The sequence below is a fragment of the Salvelinus alpinus genome, chromosome 13 (assembly GCF_045679555.1).
Source record: "Salvelinus alpinus chromosome 13, SLU_Salpinus.1, whole genome shotgun sequence".
Classification (NCBI taxonomy): Eukaryota; Metazoa; Chordata; class Actinopteri; order Salmoniformes; family Salmonidae; genus Salvelinus; species Salvelinus alpinus.
Genome location: NC_092098.1, coordinates 43677135 through 43703032, shown reverse-complemented (window position 1 = coordinate 43703032; position 25898 = coordinate 43677135). Strand labels below are relative to the sequence as shown.

General features: G+C 46.3%; 1 protein-coding gene across 9 annotated transcripts in view; it reads left to right on the top strand.

Annotated features, from left to right (window-relative positions):
• Positions 1-25898, top strand: part of LOC139537745 (rap guanine nucleotide exchange factor 6-like) — a 184521-nt gene that overhangs the window by 138519 nt on the left and 20104 nt on the right. For all 9 annotated transcript variants that reach the window (XM_071339458.1, XM_071339461.1, XM_071339457.1 and 6 more), the window contains 11 exons: positions 557-721; positions 1245-1352; positions 1709-1912; positions 2078-2186; positions 2478-2721; positions 7146-7306; positions 12531-12771; positions 16388-16496; positions 16572-16855; positions 18007-18218; positions 23697-23820. In XM_071339458.1, coding sequence (XP_071195559.1) covers positions 557-721; positions 1245-1352; positions 1709-1912; positions 2078-2186; positions 2478-2721; positions 7146-7306; positions 12531-12771; positions 16388-16496; positions 16572-16855; positions 18007-18218; positions 23697-23820 — 1961 coding nt within the window. The remainder of the gene's footprint in view (positions 1-556; positions 722-1244; positions 1353-1708; positions 1913-2077; positions 2187-2477; positions 2722-7145; positions 7307-12530; positions 12772-16387; positions 16497-16571; positions 16856-18006; positions 18219-23696; positions 23821-25898) is intronic.

Below are 25898 nucleotides of genomic sequence, written 5' to 3'. Positions count from 1 at the left end.
GACTACCTAGCTGTGACTACCTAGCTGTGACTACCTAGCTGTGACTACCACCGTGTTCTGCTGTTGCTCCTGTAGACACTTGTTTTTGCATGCGTCTTATGGTCCAGCCCTTTGATCTTCAACACTCTGCAAACAGCCAGTTATTGATCTGCTAATGGACTGATTTCCTTGTCTTCATCTCCTCTAAGACGCCTCTGCTCCCCCAAACAGCTACACGATAGATGTGTTGCTGCTGATCTGAGTAGTGATCCTTACTTCTGGAGTCTCTTGTCTTTAAATTGTTTGAAAACTGCCTGCTTTAGTTTTAATTCCTCTAAAAACATACTCTGTTCCCATAGCGATTCATTTTTGTTATTCTAAAGTTGGCTTTGAATAAGTGCCATCCTTTCTCCCAATTCAATTTTTTCTTTTGTCATTTTTCTAAATACAGTTGTCCAAAATGATTCTGGTCTCCTTGGTGATAAGGCTGTCTGTATTGCCACTCGGGACTAATAAAGTTGTATTAAAATGAATTGACAGTTGAAATGCAGTCCTGATTGTTTGTCTATCCACTCAGGGCACCCCACAGCGTCTGATCATGCACCTGGTGGAGGAGCCGTCAGTGGTGGACCCCACCTACATCGAAGACTTCCTCCTCACCTACCGCACCTTCCTCTCCAGCCCCATGGAGGTTGGCAAGAAGCTGCTGGAGTGGTTCAAAGTCGACAGCCTCAGAGACACGGTGTGTATTGTACTGTACTGTGTCTATGTGTGTGCCTGATTCTTTGTGTGAAGCATGGGTGTACTACACAGTAATCAATACAACTTGTGCTAGGTCAGCGGTCTTGGGTAGAAGGGGGATTTGTCCAGTGGACATACTCTCAACTGATTCAACATAAGATTATTCTTGTGCTGTCAATAGTCTGATGGAGATGTCATTTGGCATGTAATCATTCTTCCTCATCAAGAGGCCCATCCCCTCAGAGAGAGAGAGTTGCTGTTTGTAGCTCTGTCTGTGCTGTGGTTTCAGCAGTGTGGGCCAAGATGACCTTTCCTTAGATTGGAACAATACTACAGTTATATTTTCAGACCTTGCAGTTCAAAGACAGATATTTTTGTGATCTCACCTCCTGTGATATCTTTAGCCTCAGCTAAAGTTGAATGTTGGATGATTGAAGCTTGCTGATTTTTGCGGGGGAAATGTACAGGATCCTCTTTTGAAGGTTTTTGAATATGCTTTCACGGCCATGTGTTTCCCTGTGCAGGTGACACGGATAGTGCTGTTATGGGTGAACAATCATTTCAACGACTTTGAAGGTGACCCGGCCATGACGCAGTTCCTGGAAGACTTTGAAAAGCTGCTGGAAACCACAGTAAGAACACCTTTCCTATATTGTGTCTATACTAAATGTTTGTCCCAAATGGTACCCTATTCCCTACTGTATATAGTGCAATACTTCTGATCAGAGAACTATGAGCCCTGGTTGAAAGTAGTGCGCTATATAATGTTTAGGGTGCCATTTTGGGCGCATCCTGTACGCAACATAATGTACTTTAACCTCAAGACATTCACACCTTCACTAAACTAAAGTCTCATTACTCTGTGGTCAGACAGACATGTGATCCTCTGTCTGTGAGTGTAACAACTGTGTGGTTGAACATGCATTACCAGATCTGTTCGCCAGGTCAGTTGAGTGAGTGGTTGTTGAAATCTGATCTGTTCCTGGAGAAAATGAAGGGTCACCTGCGGCTGCTGAACATAGCGTGTGCAGCCAAGGCCAAGTGGAGGCAGATCACCCTGCAGAAACCTTCCAGGGAGTCCCCGCTCTACTTCAGCCTGCATGGCGGCAGCGAGAGGGGCTTCGGCATCTTCGTGGAGTCGGTGGAGGAGGGCAGCAAGGCCGCCGAGGCAGGACTCAAACGGGGAGACCAGGTAAGTTCTTACTATTGCCTTTTTTTCCTGTGTTGCTTTTGCTTTTTGAAGTCCATGTTTTTATTCCATACATTTCATGCTGTTTAGTTTGCTGTTCAGATGCCCTTTGTGGTTAGCTCAGTAACACGTGCAGTGGACTCAAAACGATCTGTTTTCCCCCTTGAGATTATGGAGATCAATGGTCAGAACTTTGAGAACATCTCCTACGTCAAAGCTATGGACTTCCTGAGGACCAACACACACCTCTCCCTCACAGTCAAGACCAACATCTTCGGTTCGTACAATCTGTCCTCTTACCAAAGATAGGATGATTTCATTAACGATGCCGGACCATCTGAAATTAAAATGACTGTACCTGGGTCTGTACCTGGGTCTAGTCCTGTGTTGGTTTGCAAAATTAGTGTAACTTTCCCAAGTATTCCAACCATGATTTCTGGAAACCTGGGAATTTTGGGATAGTTATCATGAATTTGCATTCCAATGCAGCAGCACCCCCCCCCCCCCCCCCCCCCACTAGTTCTGTGACTGCGTCTTGCTGTTGACCTACTATCCCTCCTCTCCCAAGTGTTCAAAGAGCTGCTGAGCCGGATCGTACACGAGAAGATGAACAGGGGTCCCCACATCCCCAAGATCCAGGAGAAGAAGGGTAACCGCTTCTCTATCCCAGACCTGCCTGGAGACATGGAGTTCCCCACAGACCATAAGGCCACCAAGAAGATGAAGGCCAACACAGTGTCTGGAGGACGGAACAAGATCAGGAAGATGCTGGAGAAGACCCGCTTCAGCATCCTACCACCCAAGCCTTTCAGGTAGACACAATAACACTACAGTATCCTACCACCCAAGCCTTTCAGGTAGACCCAATAACACTACAGTATCCTTCCACCCAAGCCTTTCAGGTAGACACAATAACACTACAGTATCCTACCGCCCAAGCCTTTCAGGTAGACCCAATAACACTACAGTATCCTTCCACCCAAGCCTTTCAGGTAGACACAATAACACTACAGTATCCTACCGCCCAAGCCTTTCAGGTAGACCCAATAACACTACAGTATCCTTCCACCCAAGCCTTTCAGGTAGACACAATAACACTACAGTATCCTTCCACCCAAGCCTTTCAGGTAGACACAATAACACTACAGTATCCTACCACCCAAGCCTTTCAGGTAGACCCAATAACACTACAGTATCCTTCCATCCAAGCCTTTCAGGTAGACCAAATAACACTACAGTATACTACCACCCAAACCCTTCACGTAGACACAATAACACTACAGTATCCTACCACCCAAACCCTTCAGGTAGACACAATAACACTACAGTATCCTACCACCCAAACCTTTCAGGTAGGCACAATAACCCTACAGTATCCTACCTAGGGCTGGGAATTGCCAGAGACCTCACGATACGATATGCATTGTGATTCTTACGATTCTGTATGTATTTAATTTGATGCTGTGATTATATTGCAATTCAATGTTCCTGACATATTGCTCACCATGTCTGCTGCAAAGGGACAAGAGACAGCCATGGGTGGAAAAAAGTGTCATTTAGCGTAATTATTTGCAATTTCATGAAACCATTTAGCATCGCAAGCCATTGATCTGCCAACCAAGAACTATATCTACATCACAATGCTTTAATTCCTTTTTTATTCAGTTTACTCTGAGAGAAGTTAAAGAAAGTGGAGATGAAGGACACTGATTTGGGAGCACCAGGCTTCATTTGTAGTCTATGGACTGACAATGTGATAGAAAGTGGTAGTACCGTACTGCAGGGATGCTAGTAGCTAGCGACTATGGTAAACTTCATCAACAGCTTCATGTGAGGTTGTTCTTAGTGCACGGGTAGTTAAGTCAGTATGATTTAAGACGTCAGTCACTTCTGATGCATGGCTTTATGCTGTCGTCTCAATAGGCTGCTGATGAGATGGAAAATGTCCTCTTCGCTCTACCAAATGACACCCTATTCCCCATCTAGCGTACTACTTTTGACCAGGGCCCATAGGGGATAGTGTGCCGTTTGTGACACATGGTTAGTTTAGGTAACAGTGGTGAAGAAAGTACAGGGCAAGCACAGGTCTTTATTCCACTGGTGTGCTAATTGAAGCATGAGCCTTTTCTGATGTGAAGAGGAAGGTCAGGGATGCAGGCTACTCTCTCCTGTCTGCAGTATTCTACAGTAGCACAGTGTGAGGACTACCTGGATTTTCTGTTGGATCATATGTTGACCAACCAGCGGATTTACTGGGATTCAGCTAATAGAGCTAATAGACTAGGTAGTTTGAGCTGGACGCAGGTGGTGGTGATTTGGTGAGATGACTGCAAGGGATAGGCAGGGTGTGGGTGTGTGTCATCTCTTCAGCTCGACTTCTTATACTCATTATCTGCATTTGATAATAAGTGTTTAAGTAAATATATGGGCCGTTTGTCAAAAGCAGACAGTGTCCCGGGGCTTTCCTGATGATGACAGTGGAAATGTATATTAGAGGCTTTACAAATATACTCTACCAGTCAAAAGTTTGGACACACCTACTTATTCAAGGGTTTTTATTTATTTTTACTATTTTCTACATTGTAGAATAATAGTGAAGACATCAAAACTATGAAATAACACTTATGGAATCATGTAGTAACCAAAAAAGTGTTAAACAAATCAAAATACTTTGATGAATGAGATTGATGACAGCTTTGCACACTCTTGGGATTCTCTTGACCAGCTTCTTGAGGAATGCTTTTCCCAATACTCTTGAAGGAGTTCCCACATATGCTGAGTACTTGTTGGCTGCTTTTCCTTCACTCTGCGGTCCAACTCATCCCAAAACATCTCAATTGAATTGAGGGCGGGTGATTGTGGGGCCAGGTCATCTGATGCAGCATTCCATCACTCTCCTTCTTGGTAAAATATCCCTTACACAGCCTGGAGGTGTGTTGGGTCATTGTCCTGTTGAAAATCAAATGATAGTCCCACTTAGTACAAACCAGATGGGATGGCGAATCGCTGCAGAATGCTGTGGTAGACATGCTGGTTAAGTGTGCCTTGAATTCTAAAACAATCATCAACAGTGTCACCAGCAAAGCACCCCCACACCATCACACTTCCTCCTCCATGCTTCACGATGGGAACCACACATACAGAGATCATCCGTTCACCTTCTCTGCGTCTCAGACATGGCGGTTGGAACCAAAAATCCAGGACACCTACACCACCCGATGTCACAGGAAGGCCATAAAGATCATCAAGGACAACAACCACCCAAGCCACTACCTGTTCACCCCGCTATCATCCAGAAGGCGAGGTCAGTACAGGTGCATCCAAGCAGGGACCGAGAGACTGAAAAACAGCTTCTATCTCAAGGCCATCAGACTGTTAAACAGCCACCACTAACATTTAGCGGCCGCTGCCAACAAACTGACTCAGCTCCAGCCACCTTAAAAATGGGAATTGATGGAAATTATGTAAAAATTTACCACCAGCCACTTTAAACAATGCCACCTAATATAATGTTTACATACCCTACATTACACATCTCTTATGTATATGTATATACTGTACTCTATATCATCTACTGCATCTTGCCATCTTATGTAATACATGGACCACTAGCCACTTTAAACTATGCCACTTTATGTTTACATACCCTACAGTACTCATCTCATAGGTATATACCGTACTCTATACCATCTACTGCACCTTGCCTATGCCGTCTGTACCATCACTCATTCATATATCTTTATGTACATATTCTTTATCCCTTTACACTTGCGTGTATAAGGTAGTAGTTGCGGAATTGTTAGGTTAGATTACTTGTTGTTATTACTGCATTGTCGGAACTAGAAGCACAAGCATTTCGCTACACTCGCATTAACATCTGCTAACCATGTGTATGTGACTAATAAATTTGATTTGATTTGATTTGATTTGAATAATTGCAATCAATATATTTACACTCAGTGTGTCGTCGGGATCTCTGTTGAAAAGTTTGTTTCTGTTGGAGAATTTGTCCGCCCTCTCTCTATCTGCTGTGGTTGGAATGGATAGTTCAGACTGACATTCATTCATGTGGTTATAGAATAGATGTTTCGGCGGTTGTCGGTCTTCGCGTTCAATGATACGGAATTTCTAGCTGCAGACTGGTAATTAATATCAAAGACTTGTTCTAGACTATCGATACCGACAGAATAAGAGTTTAACCACGTGGGATGGTTAAAAGATTCAGCAATCTACTTAAACCTTATTTCCCTCTGTGATAGAGGGACTGTTCTCTTCTCAACCCTTAGCCCTCTCATAATTGAGGTAAGCTCGGTCTGGTGATAGAAAACCCAGGTGGGGGTTTTATACGGAACATCGAAAAGGCTGTCTCATTATGCCAGATCCTGTCTGTGCCCCTGGGGGCGTGCCAATGACTTAGTGAAACTTTTTAGGGAATTGGAGTTTCCTTCATTAAACAGTCCAAAATCACATTACACAATTTAAAAAACAGTTTCATCCTCACTCATTCATTTTATACAACAATGAGATGTAAGCCTCATAACTGAGGCTATTGTATAAACAGCGTTATGGTAATGTGGCCCTATTGTCTCTCATGAGTTTCACAAAATTGTACCAAACGGACCAGTTCGTAGCTGGATTCTTCACCGATCTTTTATACATTCTCCAGAACATAAATACTGTTCGGACCTCCAGTTCTGTGAGGTGGAAGAATTTCCTTTGTTTTCTCTATGAAAACTCACTCTCTCTATATTGTCTGGCCATGAGGCAGAATCTTCTCTAGGAATTTATGACTTCTGACCACAGCAGCCTGGGTATGGTAGACAGAGGTAGGGGGATGGTGCATAGAAAAGGCTGGTGCAGAGGGAGGGGGGAATAGAGCTCGCCTTACCCAAAGAGGGCAACGTCATGACAACCCCTACCTTCTTATTTACAATGACGACCTACACCGGCCAAACCCGGATGACACAGGGCCAATTGTGTGCCGCCCTATGGGACTCCCAATCACGGCCGGTTGTGATACAGCCTGGATTCGAACCATGGTGTCTGTAGTGACGCCTCAAGCACTGAGACGCGGTGCCTTAGACCGCGGCCCACTCGGTAGCCCCACACATGCAGTGAGATTGAATAGGGCCAGGCAGATCCATATTAGGCTCTGGTGCCAGGAGTTCCTTAATCCATACCCTCATCATGAGTGTTACCCAGTCTAAACCCCTCTCTCTCTCTCTGTCTGCCACAGTGATGGCGGCGTGGGCCAGTCTCAGGATGACAGCATTGTGGGCACTAAGCAGTGTAGGCACAGCGTGGCCATCATGCCCATCCCTGGCAGCAGCATGTCATCCAGCAGTCCTGATCTGCTACAGCCAGCCACCAGTGTGCTGGACTTCTCCAACACAGCAGGTGAGAGACACACACACACACACACACACACACACACACACACACACCCACACACCCACACACACACACACACACACACACACACACACACACACACACACGAGCACTCATCACTACCAGGGCAGTCCGATGGGCAGTATGTCACCACTGTCATGTTCACCAGACCATCTCCATTATGCATTGTGATCATGGTTTGGGTAGTGACTACTGCTCACAACTACACTGAGTCAATTAACAATTGAACATCGGCACACTTTACATAAGTGTTTATCTTGTTCATTTTTGAAGTGTATCTCCTCTTCAGACTGGTTTCTATAGGCATTAAACTGGAGCTGTGCAGTGGGAATACAGCAGTCATTACTCATGGAGCAACACTTCTCACAGAGATAGAAAGTGCTTCCTGCTTAGCCAGTGGAGAAACTCAATCCCTCATGTTAATCACAGAATGAATCATATGAGCCCTTCACACACACACAGGTGGTCTGCTTCTCCTATCTGTGTCTCTCAAGCCTTTCTATTTCAAGAGCTTGGACATTAAATAGAATTTAGAGCCATATGAAAGAGATTAAACCCTGAACAATTATAGTCAGTTTTGTCCCGGACAGATTTCAGACCCCATAATTCATGAATTAACTAAGCGGCCTCCCCAGGGAGAGGGGGTAGAGTGGAGGGGAGAGTATGGTTTTGATTTATGCTCTTCGACCATTTGCAATGCAACGCGGCCAGAGGGCCCACTCTACAGTCTGCAGGCCCAATACATCACTGCCCCCTCTTCTCCCCCTCCTCTTCCTCCTCATTCTTCTTCTCCCCCCTCATCCTTCTCCTCCTGCTCCCCCCTGATCCTTCTCCTCTTCCTCCTCCTCCTCCCCCTCATCCTCCTTTCCCCTTCTGCCCCCCCTCGATTGGGTCCTGGACTTCCTGACGGGCTGCCCCCAGGTGGTGAAGGTAGGAAACAATATCTCCACTTCGCTCAGCACTGGGGCCCCACAAGGGTGCATGCTCAGCCCCCTCCTGTACTCCCTGTTCACCCTTGACTGCATGGCCATGCAGGCCTCCAACTCGATCATCAAGTTTGCAGACGACACAACAGTAGTAGCCTTGATTGCCAACAACGACGAGACAGCCTACAGGGAGGAGGTGAGGGCACTCGGAGTATGGTGTCAGGAAAACAACCTCTCACTCAACGTCAACTAAACAAAGGAGATGATTGTGGACTTCAGGAAACAACAGAGGGAGCAGCCCCCTCTCCACATCGATGGGACAGCAGTGGAGAAGGTTGAAAGTTTCAAGTTCCTCTGCGTACACATCACTGACAAACTGAAATGGTCCACCCACACAGACAGCGTGGTAAAGAAGGTGCAACAGCGCCTCATCAACCTCAGGAGGCTGAAGAAATGTGGCTTGTCACCCAAAACCCTCACAAACATTTACAGATGCGGAATCGAGAGCATCCTGTCGGGCTGTATCACCTTCTGGTACGGCAACTGCACCACCCTCAATCGCAGGGCTCTCCAGAGGGTGGTGCGTTCTGCACAACGCATCACCAGGGGCAAACTACCTGCCCTCCAGGACACCTACAGCACCCGATGTTACATGAAGGCCAAAAAGATCATCAAGGACAACAACCACCCGAGCCACTACCTGTTCACTCCGTTACCATGCAGAAGGCGAGGTCATTACAGGTGCATCAACGCTGGGACCGAGAGACAGAAGCTATTTTTCAATCTCAAGGCCATCAGACTGTTAAACAGCCATCACTAACACAGAGGCAGCTGCCTACATAGACTTGACATCATTGGCCACTTTAACAAATGGATAACTAGTCACTTTATTAATGCCACTTTAATTGTATTTAAAAAAAAATATTTAACCTTTATTTAACCAGGTAGGCCAGTTGAGAACAAGTTCTCATTTACAACTGCGACCTGGCCAAGATAAAGCAAAGCAGTGCGACAAAAACAACAACACAGTTACACATCAACAAACGTACAGTCAATAACACAATAGAAACATCTATGTACAGTTTGTGCAAATGTAGGGAGGTAGGCAATAAATAGGGCATAGAGGCGAAAATAATTAAAATTTAGCATTAACACTGGAGTGATAGGTGTGCAGATGATGATGTGCAAGTAGAGATACTGGGGTGCAAAAGAGCAAGAGGGTAAGTAATAATATGGGGATGAGGTAGTCTGGTGTGCTATTTACAGATTGGCTGTGTACAGGTACAGTGATCGGTAAGCTGCTCTGACAGCTGATGCTGAAAGTTAGAGAGGGCGATATAAGACTCCAGCTTCAGAGATGAATAATGATGTTTGCATATCTTGCACTTCTCATCCCAGATGTATATACTGTATTTTACACCATCTATTGCATCTCGTCTATGGCGTTCGGTCATTGCTCATCCATATATTTGGATAGGTAGAGGGGATGTTCAGAGAGAAGTGCAGAGTAATCCCTCCCAAAGGCTTCAAATTAGATTGAGATGGGATCAGTGAAACTGGCGTTTGGAGTTCAGGTGTTATTCTTTTAGGCCTTTGGTAGAGTGTAAGAAGGCTTGCCTGGGGACTCCTGTGTTTGTACTGTGTGTGCATAAAGCCTAGAGTCACTGTGGCAGACTCAGATCTCCGCTCTCTGTTTTCACACACACACTGTGCCCTCCCTCCCTCTCTCCAGTACACTGATCTGATTGTAAACAGATGCTTTAGTGAAAGCCATGACACAAGTCCTTCTGCCCCGCTGACTTCTCCCACAATGACGCACAGGAAAAAGCTACCATTCTAATCCTCCGTTTTATATTTCCAACCACTGTTCTCACTCTCGCTCTTCTTCTCTTCTCTCTGCTTCCCCAGCCGTGGGCTTTCACTGGAAGTATCTAGGTGGTTTCTTGGAATGGAATCATTTGGGCTGTTTGTTTTAGAGACGTTTGGTTTACTCTTTCTAGTTTCCTTCCCCCCTTCTTTTATGAGCTTTTGAGTTGCGTCTCTCTCTGTGTCGTATGTCCTGAACCTCAGTCTAAGTTGGACTCTGCGTGGTATTCTCCGGCTTCGTCCCAAATGGCACCCGGTTCCCTACATAGTGCTCTACTTTTAAAAAGAACCTTATGAGACCTGGTCAAACGTAGTTCAGTTAATTGGCACCTATTCTTAGTGATGGCTGGGTGTGTTTGTTAAAGGAGCCCTAGCTTCATGTTGAAGTACCCTGTCCTGCACGCTCTTCTAGCTGTGGTGCTCTGCCCCTGTCTACTGTTGCTGCTGTAGCTGGGATCTACATCTAGTGGATCTGTGACGGTGAGCGGGACACAGGCCTGGGGGGCATTGGGTTAGTAGGAACCCGAGAGCCAGGAGGTTTTCCCTGTTTATACTCTGTCTCTCTCATGACTCCATCAATGATTGGTTAATCACCTGACCAGAGAGGCACAGCTGTCATCCGGTTCGGTCTGTATTAGTCCTGTCAGGTGGAGGGTAAAGATAATGATTACATATGATAGGACAATAAATGATTGAGGGTTCTCCCCAAATGATGTAAGAGAGGCACCTTGTGGACTGGCTGCGACACCATTTTGTATACAAATTGTATTTTTTTACTTTTTGTTATCATACAGTCATACTAGATTGCAGGAAATGGCAGTCAGTTACAGTTGTTCAAAAACTCAGCAGCACCGCCTTGTTAAAAAGGAGAACCCTGTGATTGCTGAAGACCCTAAGCACGAATCATCGCTAATGAGCCTTATTTTGATCTCAACTCCCCTTTTTAGTTTGAGTAGGTTGAAAATGATTGGTAATGGCACGGCTTTACACTGCAATATAATATTTAGACATCTGCAGCAGCGTTATTGGTGTGGCTCAGTGATTAGTGTTTCTGCTAATCTTGCTGCTGTAATAGTGATGAGGGTTCTAGTTATGTGCCCAGCCAGTGTGAGGGGAAACACCACTAAGGAGCACATAGCTACCATAAGGACGGTGTCTCAGTCCATTGAGCACGCTTCAATCTACAGGGGAGGGAGGGAGCAGTGCGCTGTTAGTCGTCTGTCACATAGGACCGTTCCACATTTATGTTTACCTCTTGAAGTGATGTCTCTCTTTCTGTCATTAGACTCCCTGCATGACTGCTCCCAGACAGCCATAAACACTATCTACTGCCGGTGGGATGCCTTTATTCCAGCCTTCACCTCCCCTCTTCCCATACCACTTCTCATCCTCCACTATTCATGCCTCATTGTTTTACCCTGCTGATGTGTGTGTAATGGACCACAACCACTTTTGTGTGCAGGCAGAGCAAGTATGAAGTTCTTGTTCCCTTTGACGTACTGGGAAATGCATCTTACATGCATATCTTTTAACCACAAGGGTTGTTTGCTTACTTTTGGTCATTTGGACTGATAAAGAGCTAACGTTAAAAAAACATACTGATGAGCTAGTTAAGAGCTAAGATTTAAAGTGGGTTTCTTTTTAAGAAATAGATCTTGCCTCTCCTTGAACAGCAGGAAGCAGATTGTGCAGTCAACTTTCCTGCCAGTTCTTGCCTATGGCTGGACCTCACTAAAGTCCCTTAGATCACTTCATTACTCCCTTCTTGTTTACTAAGCTCTGTTCCACAAGCTTCCATCATACCTCACTTCCCTGTTGAAAAAGAAAAACACAAGATATCAGACCCGTTCACAGGGTTGGTTAACTCTTGAAGTTTGGTAAATCCACCTTTAGTTTTAACGCGCCACAGGGAAAACTTTACAAAACAAATTCCACCTGGGTTCCCTGGTGCCGATAGAACAGTTTTTAAAACTGTTAAATGAGTTCACTGAAGTGTGCAATTGTTTCAGTTGACTATTATAACTTGTACTAACCTGATGTCGTGTATTTATAGCTGTCTTCTAGTTTATCTTTATCTTGAAGTTGTTGTATAGAGGACATTGGTGTCCTCAGGGCACCATTGCCCACAGTCTCTATTGGGCTCCCCTGATTTAGATACATCGTTTGCAACATTTTGATGGTTAACTTTTTTTCTTGTTTTGAATGCGTTTAAAGTGATGCTTCTGTTTATGTATTGGACATCTTCAACATATACTGCTGAATAAAGATGTCTCTGTCACAGATGGAACTATTACAGTGCACTACTTTTCACCAGCGCTCTGTGGGTCTGGTCTAAAGTAGTGCACGATATAGAGGAATCGTTTGTGTTCTTATTCCACCATAACTCTTCAATCCTGTTCTTCTCCTCCATCTGTTAGACATTCCAGACCAGGTGATCCGGGTGTTCAAGGCTGACCAGCAGAGCTGTTACATTATCATCAGTAAGGACACCACGGCCAAGGACGTGGTCAGTCATGTGGTCAACGAGTTTGGCCTTATCGCAGCCTCGGAGACCTACTCCCTCTGTGAGGTGTCTGTCAGTCCCGAGGGCGTCCTCAAACAACGCAGGCTACCTGACCAGCTTTCTAAGCTGGCTGACCGCATCCAGCTCAATGGCAGGTAAGAAAAATACAGATCTAGGATCAGATTATCCCACCCCAATCCTAACGATCAACCATTAGGGGGATAGAAAATGGGAGAAGATGATCTGACCCTGTATCAGTGGTTTGATGCAACTTCTTCCACCTTGGTTCCCCTCAGGTCTGAAAATGGGTTAGATTGTAGTGAGACAGGGAGGGACAGCATAGCCTCCCCATCTCCCCTTCTTCCTTCCCTCTCAGAGCGCCTCAGCTAAAATGGCTGCCTCTGCTCCTGTCCCCCCTGCTCCTCTCTGTTCCGCCCGCTCCTCTCCGTTCCGCCCGCTCCTCTCCGTTCCGCCCGCTCCTCTCCTCTCCGTTCCGCCCGCTCCTCTCCGTTCCGCCCGCTCCTCTCCGTTCCGCCCGCTCCTCTCCGTTCCGCCCGCTCCTCTCCGTTCCCCCCGCTCCTCTCCGTTCCCCCCGCTCCTCTCCGTTCCGCCCGCTCCTCTCCGTTCTCCCCGCTCCTCTCCGTTCCGCCCGCTCCTCTCTGTTCCCCCCGCTCCTCTCTGTTCCCCCCGGCCCCGCTCCTCTCTGTTCCGTCCGGCCCCGCTCCTCTCTGTTCCCCCCGGCCCCGCTCCTCTCCGTTCCCCCCGGCCCCGTTCTTCTCCGTTCCCCCCGGCCCCGCTCCTCTCCCTCTGTCCTGCTCCTCTCCCTCTGTCCCCCTTAAGCGGGCAGCACACAGAGCCCTGGTGCCTTATGGGTAATGGACGGCCCCTTGGCGCCAGGTAGCAGCCAAAGTAGAGCAGCATAAGGCTAGACAATGGAAGCGGAAGATACACACAAGAAACTGTTGAGCATGAAAAACTCAGCAGCCTTCCAGTTCTTGACACAACGGCTGTCACCTACTACCATACCTCGTTCAAAGGCACTTCGATCTTTTGTCTTGCCCATTCACCCTCTGAATGGTACATATACACAATCCATGTCTCAATTGTCTCAAGGCTTGCAAATCCTTTTTTTAACCTGTCTCCTCCCCTTCATCTACACTGATTGAAGTGGATTTAACAAGTGACATCAATAAGGGATCATAGGTTTCACCTGGATTCAGCTGGTCAGTCTGTCATGGAAAGAGCAGGTGTTCTTAATGTTTTGTCCACTCAGTGTATATGCCTTTTAGCAGACGCTTTTACCCGACTTAGTCATGCTGCATACATTTTACATATGGGTAGTCCCGGGAATCCAACCCACTACTCTGGCGTTGCAAGTGCCATGCTCTACCAACTGAACTACAAAGGACCAGTTGATATGGATTGGGGCGGCAGGTAGCCTAGTGGTTAGAGCATTGAATCCCCAAGCTGACAAGGTAAAAAAGAATATATATATATATTTTGTTCTGCCCCTGAACAAGGCACTAAACCCACTGTTTCCCCCAGGAGGCTGTCATTGTAAATAAGAATTTGTTCTTAACTGACTTGCCTAGTTAAATAAAGATTTAAAAAAATAAAAAATAATTATGACTGGGTCAGAGATACACAAGCTTAGCCAACAGAAACCACCCAGTACTCACTCAGTGCCCCCTGTCAAGCCCATACAGCCATCTAGCCAGGACAGTCTCCCCAGCCAGAGCTAGCCCTAGGTCCTGCCTCAGCTCTAGCCCCAGCCCCCTCTCCTCCCAGGGGGCCAGTATATCCAGCCAGCAGAGCCCCAGCCCCCTCTCCATCCAGCAGGACAAAGGATCCAGCCAGCAGGGCCCCAGCCCCCTCTCCATCCAGCAGGACAAAGGATCCAGCCAGCAGGGCCCCAGCCCCCTCTCCATCCAGCAGGACAAAGGATCCAGCCAGCAGGGCCCCAGCCCCCTCGCCATGCAGCAGGACAAAGGATCCAGCCAGCAGGGCCCCAGCCCCCTCTCCATCCAGCAGGACAAAGGATCCAGCCAGCAGGGCCCCAGCCTCCTCTCCTTACAGGGGGCCAGTGGATCCAGCCAGCAGGGCCCCGGCCTCCTCTCCTTACAGGGGGCCAGTGGATCCAGCCAGCAGGGCCCCAGCCCCCTCTTCATGCAGCAGGACAAAGGATCCAGCCAGCAGGGCCCCAGCCTCCTCTCCTTACAGGGGGCCAGTGGATCCAGCCAGCAGGGCCCCAGCCTCCTCTCCTTACAGGGGGCCAGTGGATCCAGCCAGCAGAACCACAGCCCCCTCTACCCATCACTTATTTATCCCATTCCTGAAGGCATTGGCAGGGCTATAGACACATTATGGCTCCATTAAACACCACTAGTCCAATGTGCTGCTCTTGGACGCTCTCCCAGAAAAGGGCATCAGGCCAAAATGTCTCACCCACCCAGGGAGAAATGTATGGCCAAATGTCTCACCCACCCAGGGAGAAATGTATGGCCAAATGTCTCACCCACCCAGGGAGAAATGTATGGCCAAATGTCTCACCCACCCAGGGAGAAATGTATGGCCAAATGTCTTGCCTACCCAGGGAGAAATGTATGGCCAAATGTCTCACCCACCCAGGGAGAAATGTATGGCTAAAATGTCTCGCCCACCCAGGGAGAAATGTATGGCCAAATGTCTCACCCACCCAGGGAGAAATGTATGGCCTAAATGTCTCGCCCACCCAGGGAGAAATGTATGGCCTAAATGTCTCACCCACCCAGGGAGAAATGTTTGGCCAAATGTCTCACCCACCCAGGGAGAAATGTATGGCTAAATGTCTCCCCCACCCAGGGAGAAATGTATGGCTAAATGTCTCACCCACCCAGGGAGAAATGTATGGCCAAATGTCTTGCCCACCCAGGGAGAAATGTATGGCTAAATGTCTCACCCACCCAGGGAGAAATGTATGGCTAAATGTCTTGCCCACCCAGGGAGAAATGTATGGCTAAATGTCTTGCCCACCCAGGGAGAAATGTATGGCCTAAATGTCTCGCCTACCCAGGGAGAAATGTATGGCCAAATGTCTTGCCCACCCAGGGAGAAATGTATGGCTAAATGTCTCACCCACCCAGGGAGAAATGTATGGCCTAAATGTCTCGCCCACCCAGGGAGAAATGTATGGCCTAAATGTCTCGCCCACCCAGGGAGAAATGTATGGCCAAATGTCTCGCCCACCCAGGGAAAAATGTATGGCTAAAATGTCTCGCCCACCCAGGGAGAAATGTATGGCCAAATGTCTCGCCCACCCAGGGAGAAATGTATGGCTAAAATGTCTCGCCCACCCAGGGAGAAATGTATGGCCAAATGTCTCGCCCACCCAGGGAGAAATGTATGGCCAAATGTCTCACCCACCCAGGGAGAAATGTATGGCTAAATGTCTTGCCCACCCAGGGAGAAATGTATGGCCAAATGTCTCACCCACCCAGGGAGAAATGTATGGCCTAAATGTCTCACCACTGTTGGGGCCAGGACCACTCTGGCCAGCATTTTCATGCTGCTGCTGCCCTGTTGGTGTTGACCAGGGAGTTTACATAATATACACACAATACATACAATGAATGGTGGTATTTTGGTTATACATTTTCTAATGATGAATATAATAATGACTCATTTGTCATTAAATGTTATCTGCTTTGTAAACAACACAACGTTTTCTGATGTCTGTCTGGTATTATCCTCAGTACACGACTAACCCCTAATATCTGGTCTCCTCGTCCCCAGGTACTACCTGAAGAACAACATGGAGACGGAGACGTTGTGTTCAGACGATGACGCCCAGGAGCTGCTGAAGGAGAGTCACATCACCCTGCTCCAGCTCAGCACCGTGGAGGTGTGTGTGTTTGGTGTTTGTATACAGAACTAGATCCTCTCTGTATGTATTAATAACATTGTTGTTGTTGTTCAGGTGGCCGCCCAGCTCTCCATGAGGGACTTTGAGCTGTTCCGTAACATTGAGTCCACTCAGTACATAGATGACCTCTTCAAGCTGCTGGACTCCTCGGGGGGGCTCCAACAGACACACCTCAAGCAGTTTGAGGAAGTCATCAACCAGGAGACCTTCTGGGTCGCCACGGAGATCCTGAGAGAGCCCAACACCATGAAGAGGATGAAGACCATCAAACACTTTATTAAGATCGCCCTGCACTGTAGAGAGTGCAAGAACTTCAACTCCATGTTCGCCATCATCAGGTGGGTTTATCCTCGCTTCCATTGTTGCTACCAGCAGATGTGTTTTTATTTTTGTTTATTTAATTTAACTAGGCAAGTCAGTTAAGAACAAATTCTTATTTACAGTGACGGCCTACCAACATTCAGACCACTGTAGGGTTTGCCTGGCTAGAACCCAGGAGACCTGTCCCACACTCCCTGTTCTAGTCTCAATCTGGTTCCATTCAAGCAGTTCATTCCATCAGTGTGCCCACAGTCAAAATATCTATTCCTTCTACTTATTGCTTGTCAAAATGTACAGTTATTACATTTATGTGTTGTTATTTTGTTAGCTCAGCCTTCTATGGTTCGGCTTTGTATTACTATATATATCCTCAGGGAGCTGTGTGTGTCTTCCCTACTGTCTGTCCTCCAATGTGTAATGAGTCATTCTCAATCCCACTGTAGATCAGTCAGATCAGTCATTTCCCTGGCTGGCTGGCTGGCTGACTGACTGGCTGGAGATTCCACTTCAGAGCAGAGAACAATGAGGGGACTCATTCTAGAGCAGCGCTGCCAGGGGAGGGGGGAGGGAGGAGAAGGAGGAAATGCAAGTCATAATTAGCATCTCTAAATGAAGCTGCTCTGAGGGCACACAGCCACAGGGCTACATTGAGGAAATGAGGAAACAAACACTGAAGAATTATGGTTTTTGGATTGCATGTTTTGTTGTGAGTGAATGTGTGTACACTCAACCAAAAAGACTCCTTAATTATGATAATGTTTCATTCCCCAAAGTGGTGCACATTGCTTTCAGCTTTCACTTCTGTATTCCATGAAATGCGTCTCTGTACAGTGTGCATGTTGTGTCTGGGTGCTGGGCTGGACAGTGGAGTGGTCATCTGTCCGGCTAGCCCGGGGAGTTGGGGGGCAATAATTTAGTCTCCAGGGCCACGTCGGGATTTCATAATTCAGCAGAGGGCAGCACAGATTTCTTTACAGACCGGTTTGTTTGTCCAAAGCAATTTGCGGGCCAGAAAAACGGCAGTTATTTGAGAACTTATAGGTCCATTTATCAACACACTTTCTATCTAGTTTCAAACGTTCAAGAGTGGCCTAGTGTTTTTTTAGTTTTTTGCCATAATAATCTGAACCCAACCCCTGAACTCTCACCCTCGTCTCCTCCCCTACAGTGGTCTGAATCTGGCTCCAATAGCTCGTCTCAGGTCGTCGTGGGAGAGGCTTCCCAGTAAGTACGATAAGCTGTTCCAGGACCTGCAGGACATCTTTGACCCATCCAGGAACATGGCCAAGTACCGCAATGTCCTGAGCAGCCAGAGCATGCAGCCTCCCATCATCCCCCTGTTCCCTGTCGTCAAGAAGGACCTCACCTTCCTACATGAAGGTATGGAGGCCTTTCTCAGTGCCCGCCTAAAATGTCTTCCTCTTGTCCATTGTAAACATATCTGATTAATTTATTAAACCTTTATTTATACAGCTTTATCTGGTTAAAGATAACATCTATTTAGCAAGAGAGCACTGTAACAATGATTATCGTCATTATTTTGACGATAACGTCATCATGTTGAATTTGTGTTTTCTATTAAGAATGTTAGACCAGTATGCTCGTTGTGTGGTACTAGACTATATAACGTACATCATGCCTAACTCAGGCACTCATCAGACAAAGAACTATTCTTATGTCCATTAGCCACTAGCATTAGCATTCCAGACTTACTGTTTAACCCCTCACCTCGTCAAAATTGGTCTATATGGATAAGGCCAAATTGTAATGTTTCTAGTAGAAGAACTATAAAAAGCATATGCATGACCATCACTATTGAAAGAGAACACTGGAGAGAATGTTGTCAGACCAAAGGTGAGGACACAACTGACACACGACTGAATCCAAATTACACTGTTGATTTCATGTGAATTTTACATTTACTGTACTTTTCACAGCATTTGTCAATAACGAAATCTGAAAATACTCTGGAAACGTTCAGTAACATGATAAGAATTTTCATTGACATTTTGGAGTACGTGCAAGATAAGAAAAAGGGATGACAAGGGTTTGAGTGAGAGGTCTAACTGTTTCCAAGTGTTTACACACAGTTCCTAATGTCAATGCACCTTTATGACTCAACTGTAAGGTGCTTTTGATACTGGAAATGACATGCGTTGTCAAATATGGAAATGTGAAGTGCACATTTGGACTTGGCTGTGTGGTTTGCTTGTATGACATCAGAGGTATTTATTACAATCCTCAACGTCTCATCTTTCAGAACACATCGACTCTTCCTCAGTTTACAGTATTTCCATCTCAGACAACAAATGTGCAAAAGTAACCCAATTTAGCAGCAGGGATGGGGCGGCGTCTTGTCGTACTCTGTGCTCAAGTTTATAATGTCTGTCAGTCAAATCCCATACAGCGCTGTGAAGCACAGAGCCAGAGCTCTGATGTCATGTGTAGCATGTTACTGTATAGCCACTACGTTCCAATTTAGGTGCTTATCAATAACAAAATCTGAATTTTTTACATTCGTATACAGGATGTCAGGGGCTATGAGTGGAAACAACGGAAAATGCTTTCATACCATGTAGGGGTCATTGACAAGTTGTGTCTGCTCGGATTGCATATGGGCCGGGGTTTTCCACTTCCCCAAGCTCAACTGAAACAGTGGTCACTCTCAAACTTGCTCAAGAGGTTTTACTTCTCTTATCTCCTCCTTCTGTTTCGCTTTCTGCCATCCCATAATAAGAACAAGTTAGAACAGACACGGAGGTTTCTTGATTATACAAAGTCAAAAGTCAAAAAAAGGTATAGTACTGAAACAAGAAACGGATCATTGTAATCACATGGTACTAGCAGGGGAACCCATTGTAATCACATGGTACTAGCAGGGGAACCCATTGTAATCACATGGTACTAGCAGGAGAACCCATTGTAATCACATGGTACTAGCAGGGGAACCCATTGTAATCACATGGTACTAGCACAGGGGAACCCATTGTAATCACATGGTACTAGCACAGGGGAACCCATTGTAATCACATGGTACTAGCAGGGGAACCCATTGTAATCACATGGTACTAGCAGGGGAACCCATTGTAATCACATGGTACTAGCAGGAGAACCCATTGTAATCACATGGTACTAGCAGGAGAACCAATTGTAATCACATGGTACTAGCAGGGGAACCCATTGTAATCATATGGTACTAGCAGGAGAACCCATTGTAATCACATGGTACTAGCAGGGGAACCCATTGTAATCACATGGTACTAGCAGGGGAACCCATTGTAATCATATGGTACTAGCAGGGGAACCCATTGTAATCACATGGTACTAGCAGGGGAACCCATTGTAATCACATGGTACTAGCACAGGGAGCCCATTGTAATCACATGGTACTAGCACAGGGAACCCATTGTAATCACATGGTACTAGCACAGGGAACCCATTGTAATCACATGGTACTAGCACAGGGGAACCGATTGTAATCACATGGTACTAGCACAGGGGAACCCATTGTAATCACATGGTACTAGCAGGATAACCCATTGTAATCACATGGTACTAGCACAGGGGAACCCATTGTAATCACATGGTACTAGCACAGGGGAACACATGGTACTAGCACAGGGGAACCCATTGTAATCACATGGTACTAGCAGGGGAACCCATTGTAATCACATGGTACTAGCAGGAGAACCCATTGTAATCACATGGTACTAGCACAGGGGAACCCATTGTAATCACATGGTAGTAGCAGGGGAACCCATTGTAATCACATGGTACTAGCACAGGAGAACCCATTGTAATCACATGGTACTAGCAGGGGAACCCATTGTAATCATATGGTACTAGCAGGGGAACCCATTGTAATCACATGGTACTAGCAGGGGAACCCATTGTAATCACATGGTACTAGCACAGGGAGCCCATTGTAATCACATGGTACTAGCACAGGGAACCCATTGTAATCACATGGTACTAGCACAGGGAACCCATTGTAATCACATGGTACTAGCACAGGGGAACCGATTGTAATCACATGGTACTAGCACAGGGGAACCCATTGTAATCACATGGTACTAGCAGGATAACCCATTGTAATCACATGGTACTAGCACAGGGGAACCCATTGTAATCACATGGTACTAGCACAGGGGAACACATGGTACTAGCACAGGGGAACCCATTGTAATCACATGGTACTAGCAGGGGAACCCATTGTAATCACATGGTACTAGCAGGAGAACCCATTGTAATCACATGGTACTAGCACAGGGGAACCCATTGTAATCACATGGTACTAGCAGGGGAACCCATTGTAATCACATGGTACTAGCAGGAGAACCCATTGTAATCACATGGTACTAGCACAGGGGAACCCATTGTAATCACATGGTACTAGCAGGGGAACCCATTGTAATCACATGGTACTAGCAGGGGAACCCATTGTAATCACATGGTACTAGCACAGGGGAACCCATTGTAATCACGTGGTACTAGCAGGAGAACCCATTGTAATTACATGGTACTAGCACAGGGGAACCCATTGTAATCACATGGTACTAGCACAGGGGAACCCATTGTAATCACATGGTACTAGCAGGATAACCCATTGTAATCACATGGTACTAGCACAGGGGAACCCATTGTAATCACATGGTACTAGCACAGGGGAACACATGGTACTAGCACAGGGGAACCCATTGTAATCACATGGTACTAGCAGGGGAACCCATTGTAATCACATGGTACTAGCAGGGGAACCCATTGTAATCACATGGTACTAGCAGGGGAACCCATTGTAATCACATGGTACTAGCACAGGGGAACCCATTGTAATCACATGGTACTAGCACAGGGGAACCCATTGTAATCACGTTGTACTAGCAGGAGAACTCATTGTAATTACATGGTACTAGCAGGGGAACCCATTGTAATCACATGGTACTAGCACAGGGGAACCCATTGTAATCACATGGTACTAGCACAGGGGAACCCATTGTAATCATGTGGTACTAGCAGGAGAACCCATTGTAATTACATGGTACTAGCACAGGGGAACCCATTGTAATCACATGGTACTAGCAGGAGAACCCATTGTAATCACATGGTACTAGCACAGGGGAACCCATTGTAATCACATGGTACTAGCAGGGGAACCCATTGTAATCACATGGTACTAGCAGGAGAACCCATTGTAATCACATGGTACTAGCACAGGGGAACCCATTGTAATCACATGGTACTAGCAGGGGAACCTATTGTAATCACATGGTACTAGCAGGGGAACCCATTGTAATCACATGGTACTAGCACAGGGGAACCCATTGTAATCACATGGTACTAGCACAGGGGAACCCATTGTAATCACGTTGTACTAGCAGGAGAACTCATTGTAATCACATGGTACTAGCACAGGGGAACCCATTGTAATCACATGGTACTAGCAAAGGGGAACCCATTGTAATCACATGGTACTAGCACAGGGGAACCCATTGTAATCACGTGGTACTAGCAGGAGAACCCATTGTAATTACATGGTACTAGCACAGGGGAACCCATTGTAATCACATGGTACTAGCACAGGGGAACCCATTGTAATCACATGGTACTAGCAGGGGAACCCATTGTAATCACATGGTACTAGCACAGGGGAACCCATTGTAATCACATGGTACTAGCAGGGGAACACATTGTAATCACATGGTACTAGCAGGGGAACCCATTGTAATCACATGGTACTAGCAGGGGAACCCATTGTAATCACATGGTACTAGCAGGAGAACCCATTGTAATCACATGGTACTAGCACAGGGGAACCCATTGTAATCACATGGTACTAGCACAGGGGAACCCATTGTAATCACATGGTACTAGCAGGACTACCCATTGTAATCACATGGTACTAGCAGGACTACCCATTGTAATCACATGGTACTAGCAGGGGAACCCATTGTAATCACATGGTACTAGCAGGGGAACCCATTGTAATCACATGGTACTAGCAGGGGAACCCATTGTAATCACATGGTACTAGCACAGGGGAACCCATTGTAATCACTTGGTACTAGCAGGGGAACCCATTGTAATCACATGGTACTAGCACAGGGGAACCCATTGTAATCACATGGTACTAGCAGGGGAACCCATTGTAATCACATGGTACTAGCAGGGGAACCCATTGTAATCACATGGTACTAGCAGGGGAACCCATTGTAATCACATGGTACTAGCACAGGGGAACCCATTGTAATCACATGGTACTAGCAGGGGAACCCATTGTAATCACATGGTACTAGCAGGGGAACCCATTGTAATCACATGGTACTAGCAGGGGAACCCATTGTAATCACATGGTACTAGCACAGGGGAACCCATTGTAATCACTTGGTACTAGCAGGGGAACCCATTGTAATCACATGGTACTAGCACAGGGGAACCCATTGTAATCACATGGTACTAGCAGGGGAACCCATTGTAATCACATGGTACTAGCAGGGGAACCCATTGTAATCACATGGTACTAGCAGGAGTGTAGACTCTGGATAATGATGTGAGAAGTAAATCAGTTGCTCCCATCTAAAGTGAAAAGCTGTGAGAACACATCAACAGCTCCACAGTAAGTGACACACTCCCTTGTAGGTCAGAAACCAGCACTCGCCTCTTAAATTCAGCCCAATTAAACAGGTTGAAGAAATCATTGTTTGAGAGTTGACCTGTTGAGAGTGGTTACATATCTCCAGCCCTATCCCCCAGATTTACCAAATCAAGTGGTGGGGGTGACGCTGTTGTTTAAAAAAAATCATTGATTTCCCCTTTAATGAGGTTAAAGAAAAACTCAATGACTGACTGTTTCCCCCACAGGTAATGACTCTCACGTAGACGGCCTGGTGAATTTTGAAAAGCTAAGGATGATTGCTAAGGAGATCCGTCATGTGGTCCGTATGACCTCCGCCAACATGGACCCAGCTCTCATGTTTAGACAGAGGTGGGTACTCTCTCCCTTGGCCCTATACTTAACCACAGACTTAGGTTCTGTTTTGCCTTTTAAATCCTATTGAAATAGATTACATGGACTCTGGTGACCTGATCCTAGACCAGCACTCCTACTCTGAGACGCTTTATGAATATAGGCCCTCCCCCAATCCGAACCTTGAAGGCATAGAACAAGAGTTCATGGTAAGTAGATAACGGGCTTAATTGCCAAACTATCGCACTATACTTTTTCCCATTAGGGGGATGGCATAATATCTGATCATCAGTGGTTTGAGGTGACATCTGCCTACTCTCTCTCTGCCCCCATATGGTGTCCTAAAGTCCAGCTTGTCACAGACGGTGCATGCCTGCCCTGTTTAGACTTCGTCCACACCAAGCAGCACCACTGCTCCCTTCAGACTCCCTCCACAATCTAGAATAGCGCCGGAGGGGATGGCCACCGTTTTACGGGCTCCTAACCAACTGTGCTATTTTGTTAGTTTTTTTGTGTTGTTTGTAACTTATTTTTGAACGTATTTTGCACATAGTGTTGCTGCTACCGTCTCTTATGACCGAAAATACCTTCTGGACATCAGAACAGCGATTACTCACCTCAAACTGGACAAAGATTTTTTCTTTAACGAGTCCGACGCGAAGGAAATAGTGCTTTCTCTGAAACGGGCCCATATCCCCATTATTTGCGTGAAGAAAAGACAGAGAATAAGGGGGCAGGGGTCGGGCTGCCTTCTGAGAATTTGTAGGCGAGTGAGTAAACCTCCACTGCCATCCATTCTATTGGCCATCGTGCAATCATTGGAAAACAAATGGATGATATACGATGAAGACTATTTTACCAACGGGACATTAAAAACTGTATCTTATGTTTCACTGAGTCGTGGCTGATCGACGACATGGATAATAAGGAGTTGGCGGGATTTTCCATCCATCGGCAGGACAGAGAAGCTACGTCTGGTAAGACGAGGGGTGGGGGTGTGTATTTGTCAATAACAGCTGGTGCGCGATGTCTAATATTAAAGAAGTCTCGAGGTATTGCTCGCCTGAGGTAGAGTACCTTATGATAAGCTGTAGACCACACTATTTACCAAGAGAGTTCTGATCTATATTATTCGTTGCCATCTATTTACCACCACCACACCGATGCTGGCACTAAGACCGCACTCAACCAGCTGTATAAGTCCATAAGTAAACAAGAAAATGCTCATCCAGAAGCGGCGCTCCAAGTGGCCGGGGACTTTAATGCAGGCAAACTTAAATCTATTTTACCTCATTTCTACCAGCATGTCACGTGCAACCAGAGGGGGAAAAAACTCTAGACCACCTTTACTCCACACACAGAGACTCATACAAAGCTCTCCCTCGCCCTCCATTTGGCAAATCTGACCATAATTCTATCCTCCTCATTCCTGCTTACAAGCAAAAACTAAAGCAGGAAGTACTAGTGACTCGCTCAATACGGAAGTGGTCACATGACGCGGATGCTAAGCTACAGGACTGTTTTGCTAGCACAGACTGGAATATGTTCCAGGATTCATCCAATGGCAGTGAGGAGTATACCACCTCAGTCATCGACTTCATAAGTGCAATAAGTGCATTGACGATGTCGTCACCATACAAACATATCCCAGCCAGAATCCATGGATTACAGGCAACATCCGCATCGAGCTAAAGGCTAGAGCTGCCGCTTTCAAGGAGCGGGACACTAATCCGGACGCTTAAAAGAAATCCCGCTACGCCCTCAGACGAACCATCAAACAGGCAAAGCATCAATACCGGATTAAGATTGAATCCTACTACACCAGCTCTGACACTCGTCGGATGTGGCAGGGCTTGAAAACTATTACGAACTACAAAGGGAAAACCAACCGCAAGCTGCCCAGTGACGTAGCCTACCAGACGAGCTAAATGCCTGAAGCATGCATGAGAGCACCAGCTGTTCCGGACAACTGTGTGATAACGCTCTCGGTAGCCAATGTGAGCAAGAACATTAAACAGGTCAACATTCACACAGCCGCGGGGCCAGACAGATTACCAGGACGTGTACTCAAAGCATGTGCGGACCAACTGGCAAGA